The 9,198-nt window shown below is 36.5% G+C and overlaps 2 protein-coding genes across 3 annotated transcripts; both read left to right on the top strand.

Moving 5' to 3' along the window:
- The first annotated feature begins 457 nt into the window (after positions 1-457).
- Positions 458-1,268, top strand: LOC130740737 (uncharacterized). The gene has a single exon (XM_057593417.1). The coding sequence runs from the start codon at positions 623-625 to the stop codon at positions 1,115-1,117; it is 495 nt and encodes a 164-aa protein (XP_057449400.1). The 5' UTR covers positions 458-622; the 3' UTR covers positions 1,118-1,268.
- A 3,022-nt stretch (positions 1,269-4,290) lies between these two features.
- LOC130740732 (proline-rich receptor-like protein kinase PERK4) lies at positions 4,291-8,692 on the top strand. 2 transcript variants are annotated; one of them, XM_057593411.1, is made up of 9 exons: positions 4,291-4,448; positions 4,744-5,375; positions 5,829-6,398; positions 6,811-6,897; positions 6,981-7,051; positions 7,162-7,238; positions 7,532-7,676; positions 7,874-8,038; positions 8,139-8,692. In XM_057593411.1, exons 2-9 carry the CDS (start codon positions 4,868-4,870, stop codon positions 8,337-8,339), a joined length of 1,824 nt encoding a protein of 607 aa, XP_057449394.1. In that variant the 5' UTR covers positions 4,291-4,448; positions 4,744-4,867; the 3' UTR covers positions 8,340-8,692. The 2 variants fall into 2 exon arrangements, with proteins under 2 accessions (XP_057449394.1, XP_057449395.1); XM_057593412.1 differs by lacking the exon at positions 4,291-4,448 and adding an exon at positions 4,451-4,591.
- Positions 8,693-9,198: the final 506 nt, after the last annotated feature.

Genomic DNA, 9,198 nt, shown 5'->3' with positions numbered 1-9,198 from the left:
TTTGATTCTCACTAGTTCTCCCTCTTGTAATTTTCTTGCTCTGTTTTCTCATAAAGAAAACTCTGTCCACCCTCCCCCAATTCTCACCGAGCTTCTCATCAAAATTCCCTTTTTATAAAACTCTTTTAATTACAAGTGCTTGTAAAACACTTAATACAATAATAAATAAATTTAGTATTATTATTTAAAATTTATAATATTTAGTCACAATTTTTTTATCTTTTATTTTGACCCGCAATAAGAAAATCCTGATGTTAAATCGTGAATTGCAGTCCCTCATTCTAATTCACTCTTTTTTTTTAACTCTAGCTTAGTTTTACTGCCCCAGTTACTCATTCAAATAAGGGTGGTAGGAGGAGATACCAATCAGTGTTAATTTTTTGACATTGTAGAAATATTGTAACTTAAAAAAAAAAAAAACCGAAATATTGTAACTTTTTCTTACTAAATAGTTGCTTTTTTCATTTTCTTATATAACCTTTACATATACAAGAATAATTCGAATTTGTAATTATCTGCATTTTATCATCCTCACTTCCTCACCCCAAAACAATAGCCACCGATTCAATGTACTGACTAGCTCTACAGTGCGTCTCTCTAGCTAGTGCCAAGTTCTGTGACCATGGAAGCTTCAAGGATGTTACTGTTCTCACCATTAACATCTGCTCCAAACGCACGCATGAACCATTTGAATCACTTAGTTAGAACTAGAACTCCTAGGAAGATAGTGAGCATGGCAAAGGAAAGCAGCGACGACAGCAGCATCGGAACCATAGAGAAAGCAGCCATAGCCGGCGGTTTAATCTCACCGCCAGTAATTGCATGGTCTCTATACACTCTCAAAACAACAGGGTGTGGTCTTCCCCCAGGTCCAGGTGGATCAATTGGTGCTATTGAAGGAGTGAGCTACCTGGTGGTTGTGGGAATAGTGGGTTGGTCCTTGTACACCAAAACCAAAACCGGCTCAGGTTTGCCCAATGGTCCATTCGGGTTGTTGGGTGCTGTTGAAGGTCTCTCCTATTTGGCACTGGTTGCCATTGTGGTTGTGTTTGGGTTGCAGTATCTTGACCAGGGTTACATTCCAGGTCCTCTTCCAGCTGATCAGTGCTTCGGCTAGGTAAGGTTTGGTTTGGTTTGGTTTTCTTCTCTGTCTCACAATTTGGTTTCCAATTGGATAATGTGATTTGGGCCAGTAGAACTCTATCTTGTACTTGTGGACATGGTTGCTTGCTCCATGTATCTTAGGAATATCAATTTACTTTGCTCTACCTTCTTGTTGTATTCATATTTTTCTTGTAATGGTATGTCAAGAAATCACAAAGATCGTGTGGTTAGTGTATTAAAAAGAAAGAGAATGACAAAGATAAAATAATATAACTCAGGATTTGATAAAACATCTAAAACAAGTACCACCAAAATATGTATACGATTAGTTTTCTCAAGCATTCTGGTCAATATCATCAAACATCTAAAAAAAAATCAGCCTTCAGACTTCGATTTGGTGCAGCGTTGCATCGATACCATCGGCGTACTCCACCTCCATAGTGCATCAAGTGTCCGATGAGCCGGTATCGGCGTACTCCACCTCCATAGTGCATCAAGTGTCCGATGAGCCGTGAGCGCGAAGAATGCTTCCATCAAATAAAAAAGCTATCGAATCAACATAAAGATGGCCACTGGTAAAAATAATATGTAAAGGATATTCACCATATTCCACATCAAGAAAAAAAAAGTGATTTTACATAAAAATAAACTTTCATACTTGCGCCCCAGACAATTTACTTAATTTACTTGATTACGATGGTATGAAACTCAGATTGATTTTTGACTAAATTAGAAGTACTGGTCAGATAACTAGACAAAATAGTGAATTAATGGTTCAATTGGTATAAACCTATTAATTTTGTGCACAAACAAAGAAAAAATAAAGAAATTAGTTTTCTCAAGCATTCGAGTAAATTGAAATCAGCCTTCGACTCCGATTTGGTTTGGTGCAGCATTGCATCGATTTTATCGACATCCTCCACCTCCATAGCGCATCAGGTGTCTGATGAGCGCGAAGAATGTCCATCAGACAAGAAAGCTAGATGTTGACTCAATTGCTTTCTTGTTTGATGGAAGGATGCTCCGTGCTAATCTGACACCTGATGAGCTAGAGATGAAAGATGGCGATACAATTAATGCAATGCGCAATGGAAGCGTTGTTGGCCCAGTTCACGGAGGATGATACCGCCTTGATACCATGAAGAAATCACAAGGCATAGTGGCTAGTGTATTGAAAAGAAAGAGAAGGCATAGTGGCTAGTGTATTGAAAAGAAAGAAAACGATAAAACAATATTGTTGGTAACCAATGATGAAATACTAATCCCTATTTATACTAACTATGTATTGATAATTTGTTGTTGGTTACCAATGATGAAATACTAATCCCTATTTATACTAATAAAGATCGCATATATCTAATTAAATAAAAAACATATCAAGGTTATTCAAAAAAAAAATCAACGAATATATGGAAACTAATCCATGTTACCCTATATTTTTAATTTAACAATATAATTCTAATTGCATAGTTTCCAAATTACCTATAATATATTTTCTTAATCTGGGTATAAAGATTTAGTTTCCCTTATACCTTGATTCTCCAATATTCCCCCTATAATATATTTTCCCACTATATATTGATAATTTGTTGTTGGTTATCAATGAATAATGATGAAATACTAATTCTATCATCCATATCTAATTAAATATGAAACATATCAAGGAATATATGAAAACTAATCTATGTTATCATATATTCTTAATTTAACAATATAATATATTTTCCTAATCATAGTATAGAGTATCGACTATAGAGATTTAGTTTTTCTTATACCTAAATTCTCCAATATTCCCCTTACCCCTATAATATATTTTCCTAATTTAGTATAGAGATTTAGTTCTCCAATTACCCAGATTCTCCAATAGTATGTTTGTATACTGGTTGATTACGGTGTTATGAAACTCAGATTGATTTTGACTAGATTATTAGAGGTAGTACTATAGATAACTAGTCAAAATAGTGAATTAATGGTTCAATTGGTATAAACCTATAAATTTTGTGCACGTGCAAAGAAAAATTTATTAGCATTTACCTAGTAGGTATTGAGCAATTTTTTATTAGCATTTTGAGCAATTGAAAATCACACTTGTTTGGGCAGAACTATATAAAGGGTCCTTTAAAAAAATATATAAAGGGAAATAAGAATAGAGAAGAGGGATTTAAAATTGCAGCATTCTCATTTCTCAAGAAGCATAGCAAGAAGAGCTATAAGTTTAGTGTTAAACACAAAACCTACATGATCTAAAATGCATCTATAAAAATATTAAACTAAGTTACAGAACTATGTGTTTTCATCTCAGACCATATTCTTAAATGTTTTTATACGGAACCCGAAAGAAGAAGGAATAATGAAGCAATTTTGGCAATGTGATATTAAAAAGAGTTAACCAATTATTGATTTTGATGTAAAATCTTAATTTTTTATGGAAACTTTCACATGTTTTTTAACCATCCAAACATCAGAATTATATTGCAATCTCTCAACTCTAATGAGTTCTTGTATACTCCTCCATGCAACATCATGCTTTTGTCTTCTAAGCCATAAATGATTTAGTAAACATCTAACTTAGCTCTTGAAGTGTTGATAAATGTTATAGACATTTGTTCTATTTTTAATATCACTTCTATGATGTACAAATACAATACACTTAAAATACTTAAATTGCACAAATTTCTTTTAAAAAGAAAACTCGTGCAATTCACTCCAAATTAATCCATTAGAGATAAAAATAAAAATTTATAAATTGAGACCAAGAATCACTTAAATAAGCTTCTAAAACACTTACTGTAATTTCATACGCAATATACACGCAATTTAGAGTAAACTAGATCCCAACGAAGCAAGCAAGCAATGCACGGGACATGATACAGCTTGTTTTGGTTTCAATGGATTAATATCATTGTTGGAAGCTAATAATGTACATAGAGAAATGAGTTGTTCATGTAAACTATTTCACTATACAATGTTGAAAAAAAAGCTTTATAAAGTTTGAATTGTATTAATTTTAGATGAATTCTGTGTGCTTTTTGGTTGGTAAGCTATTTCAGGGTAACATATTGTTGTGAGTTAGAAGTATATATCCTTTAGGCAAATCATGACCGGACATTAGAGGATCCAATTGACACCAGTCAAATATTTAAAAATGGCAAAAAGCTATAACTAACGCAAACTAAGCAAATGGTGGCAGGGACAAAAGCATTGATTGAGAAAGACAGAGGTCCTTCTTTGTAGGAGACCAATGAGGAAGGACAGCAACGGTTCCTTTTGTATTATGGACTTCTTACCATGCAACTGGTTTTCCTTTTCTTTTTGTTGAGAACCCCTGCTATTCCTCGTATCAGGTATCTTTTTCCTTTTCACCATTCAACAAAAATCATATGATTGCTCTTTCCCAATTTCATCTAAAGAGAGACTTCAATCCCAGAATCTAGGAAAACCAAACCTCACTATAATGTGAAAGATTAGTAACCTGGTTTTGACTTGAGTATGTTCATGAATGTTCTTTGTGTAACAATGCACCTTCGTCAATTAACTTATTTTTCATCAACCCTGTGATAACATAAGTTCTTCCTAAATTTCATTTTGAATTTAAGATCAATATGAGATGATATTCTTATTACTTTTTTGGTTTTTCAGGGGTCCCAACCGTTGATAGAAAAGCACTAGCTAGGTGAAAGGTGGTGTTTCCGGCGGCGTGTTTGTTTTGGACGTAAACCTTTTGGCCGGAACCCAGAAAATATTGTGAGAAACAGGAGGAACGATGTCTTCTCCTCATAACTCTTCTCCCGATAACTCCACACCGGATAACTCAACACCCGATAACAGTACACCTGATGATGCCGATGGCTCTTCTTCGCCGCCATCGCCTCCATCACAATCCCCACCTCAACAATCCCCACCTCAACAATCACAATCACCCTCACCACCACCGCCATCAGAGAACTCAACACCACCCCCTTCTCCTCCTCCACCGAGTTCAGGAAACAACCCAACCCCTCCATCATCCAATGGGTCCCCACCTCCTCCTCCAGTATCAGGCCATTCTGACTCTGGTTCACCCTCGCCTCCACACAAATCATTGCCAACTCCCCCTTCCTCGGGAAACTCCAGTGACAACAATGACATTAGCAATAAGGCATTAGTTGGAGCAGTGCTTGGGGTAGGGGCCGTTCTTCTCATTATGGTAGTTGTTTGCGTTATTTGCTCAAGGAAGAAGAAAAAAACCAAGCAAATGTACTATTATGGAGAGCATCCATCTATGGGAAAAGGTGCCAAACCTAACATAACCCCTTATTATTTTTTAGCACAGGCCTTAGATTTTAGTTTTTGATAGGCAGATTTTAGTTTTACATGTTGTGCTCCAATTACTGCTAATTTTTCAATCAACCGCTGCAATGAATGACTTTACACTCTAAAGTACTCACTTTATATGAGTTAAATTCCCTAAGCAAAATGAATGTTTTGTGCTTGAAAACAAAATTGAGTTTCATGTGAATTGTGTGGTTTTGTGGTATACTCTGATTGCAAATAAAAAATACTATCATCACATTGGCATCATGTTTATCTAATTGATAATAATTATCTTGAAAGCTCTGGGGTTAAGAACTGCTACCTGATTCCAGGACTTGTTTTAGACTCCAGAACTGGAACTTTTAGCACACTAGTATTTTCTATTGAATCAAATTTTTGAGATCTCCATGGTGTCTAAAATATATGCACAGGGAGTAACTATTACAACAGTGGGCCACACCCTTACAACAGTGGGCAGCATCCTTACAACAGTGGGCAGCACCCTAATTACTATGGAGGTCCTCATGGGGATCATGTTGTGAGGGTACAAAATGGAATGGGTCCACCAAACGGTGGTGGATGGGGAGCTCCGCCACCTCCTCCAATGATGAACAGTACCGACATGAGCTCGAATTACTCAGGAGGACCACCCGCTCTGCCTCCTCCCTCGCCAAGCCTTGCATTAGGCCTCAAAGGGGGCACCTTCAGTTATGAGGAATTGGCAGCCGCCACCAATAATTTCAATGATGCCAATTTGATAGGACAAGGTGGCTTCGGTTATGTCCATAAGGGTGTGTTGCCTAATGGTAAGGAAGTGGCAGTTAAGAGCTTGAAATCAGGAAGTGGGCAAGGAGAGCGCGAGTTCCAAGCTGAGATTGATATCATTAGCCGTGTTCATCATCGCCATCTTGTGTCACTTGTTGGGTACTGCATTTCTGGTGGGCAGAGAATGTTGGTCTATGAGTTTATCTCCAATAACACTTTGGAATTCCACCTTCATGGTAAGTACTGTACATTCTTTGAACTCATGTCAGTTAAGATTTTGCTCTTTATGTTGTTCTGTTAATACTTTCAAGTGCATGTTTAGATCATCCAATTTTTTCTCAGAATCAATTCTGACATTCAGAAACTACTCGTAGAATCAATACTGACTTTAGAATGAACACTAGCAGGATTTCTAAACATGCTATGTAGTGCATGTACACTTCAATTGAAGGATTCATATGAAATCATTGTCAGATATAATACAGTTCAATTACCTTATTTAACAGCTTAAGCTAATGAGATATCTAGTCAGGACCAGGAAAGATACATTTTTTAATACTCTAATAAGATTTAGATATGGTACTTTTTCTGTGACCAATATTTCTTGTCATGAAAATTGCTAATGTAGTTGATGATGGTTACTTGCAGGAAAAGGTAACCCTACCATGGATTGGCCTAGTAGAATGCGGATTGCAATAGGATCTGCTAAAGGGCTTGCCTATCTTCATGAGGACTGTAAGACTCTTATGCCTCTAATATATTCTTTTTCTATTCATTTTCTTGTCTGATTATATTTTCATTTTTGCATATGCACTCAGGTCATCCTCGCATAATCCATCGTGATATCAAAGCTGCGAATGTCCTTATCGATGACAGCTTCGAAGCAAAGGTTCAACACGTTTATATATTTGATCAAGTTAATTTAAGTTCATGTGCACGTCCTTACCAATATGATGTTGCTGGTGCTAATTAATTATGCCAACAATGCATTTTAATCAGGTTGCTGATTTTGGATTGGCTAAGTTGACTACTGATAACAATACTCATGTATCAACTCGTGTCATGGGAACTTTCGGGTAATCTTTCTTCACTATGCTTTTATTACCACCAGCAACTTTAATAAAGAAATGTGACAAAAATGAAAGGGTCTTTGCTCATGATAGAACATGGTTTACTGCATTCAACTGTAACCTCTCACATTAACTAATCATAATGCATTTCTAACTAGAATACTTCAGCATTTATTTAAAAAAAAATTGTTCAAACGTACCAAAATTGAGAGAAAAAAAACACACAGCAAGAACATAAACAATTGGATTTATAAATAAAACAATCCTGCTTGATAACATGCCTCTTCATGCTAACGCAGGTACCTTGCCCCTGAATATGCATCAAGTGGAAAATTGACAGAGAAATCTGATGTTTTCTCATTTGGGGTCATGCTATTGGAACTCATTACTGGGAGGCGACCTGTGGATGCCTCAAGTGCCATGGACGACAGTTTAGTGGACTGGGTTAGTATTCTCATTGGTTGGATCAGCTTATTTTCCACAGAATTAATTCTGGCACTCAAAAGCTACTCACATATGTTTCTTCCCAGAATTGATTTTGACTTTAGAATTAATTATAGAGAGATTTTCAAACACGTATGTTTAGTTCCAAGTCCTTCACTTTTTTCCCTCATTTAACTAAAACTTTTGGAAACGAGCAGGCTCGTCCACTATTGAATCGTGGATTGGAGGAAGATGGCGACTTTGGAGAGTTGGTGGATCCATTTTTGGAGGGAAACTATAATCCTCAAGAACTGAAAAGGATGGCAGCTTGCGCTGCTTCTAGCATCCGCCATTCGGCCAAGAAGCGTTCTAAAATGAGCCAGGTATACAAGACTCCTTAAGATATAGTAGAACTTAATGTCATGCCTAGTTCACTAGGATGAAAATTTTGAAAATAGCAATGAATTTGTAAATTATGTGCAGATTGTAAGAACATTGGAAGGAGATGTCTCACTAGACGACTTGAAGGAGGGGATTAGGCCCAGCGCTGTTCCCGCGGCTTCTGTGAGCTCAGAGTATGACACAATGCAATACAATGCCGATATGCAAAAGTTCAGAAAGGCAGTGTTCAGCAACAGCACGGAATTCGGCACTAGCAGCTGCTCCAGTGGTGAGCAGAAATAGCCTTAAGATGTTCATCTAAAGAGGTTGGCTAGTGATTCTGCATTGCTTATCACACATGTGAAAGAAATTTTAAGGGGTTGGGCAAAAATTCAAGAGGGTTGCTTCTATTAATTTTATTCATTGTTTTGTTGGTATATGTTGGGGAAGTGAGACCTCATGCTGTGGAGATCATTGAGCTTGAAGCTTTCGTTTCGGGTGTGTTTGAGGCGCTAAGCTTACATTGTCAATATCAATCTGACCTGAAATTTTTTGTTCACTGTTTTACATTCTGTAATATGGTTATTGTGTACTTAATTTGGGATATATAGCCATGCCTTCAAATGAAATCATCGACATAACTATTATTCGTATTATTCAGGGGTGTTTCTTTCCTACATATATATTGTGTTTGCTTCACAAATGAAACTAGGTCAAAATACTTCCTAATTCTGTCTACATTGGGCAGTTAGGAATTAGGGTTCTTCTTGAAAAACTCAGTTCTTCTAACACAATCAGAAGTATAAATAATTTATGGCAATAATTAATTAGCTTCATTCTCTTTGGTTTTAACTAACACCACTATGTTCAAAAAAACTAACACCACTACATAAATATTCATAAGCATCCAAATAAGAGGGAAGAAAAAGAGTACCAGCGAGCGTAGCATCGGAAGCTTTACTTGGACGGTGCGAGGGGTGAAAGGATGAGATCGAGAAAGCCAAAATCAAATGCAGTACAGCAACAGCGTGAAGCTTCATAGCTTTGCTTTGATCGATATCGGTTAGCAAGGACACTTCTGATTGATTACATTGCTTTTACATTGCTTCAATTCATTTATGCCTTTAAGTTTTGAAAAATACGAGATTACCATCAATACATA

Source organism: Lotus japonicus, chromosome 2 (genome assembly GCF_012489685.1).
Source record: "Lotus japonicus ecotype B-129 chromosome 2, LjGifu_v1.2".
In the NCBI taxonomy this organism is placed as follows: Eukaryota; Viridiplantae; Streptophyta; class Magnoliopsida; order Fabales; family Fabaceae; genus Lotus; species Lotus japonicus.
This window is presented reverse-complemented; position numbering and strand designations above follow the sequence as displayed.

Bases quoted from the DNA above. Each gene is read 5' to 3' on its own strand.
- LOC130740737 (XM_057593417.1), top strand. From the start codon at position 623: ATGGAAGCTTCAAGGATGTTACTGTTCTCACCATTAACATCTGCTCCA.
- LOC130740732 (XM_057593411.1), top strand. From the start codon at position 4,868: ATGTCTTCTCCTCATAACTCTTCTCCCGATAACTCCACACCGGATAAC. The intron at 7,052-7,161 runs GTTCAACACGTT...CATTTTAATCAG, and splicing joins ATGACAGCTTCGAAGCAAAG to GTTGCTGATTTTGGATTGGC. The intron at 8,039-8,138 runs GTATACAAGACT...AATTATGTGCAG, and splicing joins AGCGTTCTAAAATGAGCCAG to ATTGTAAGAACATTGGAAGG.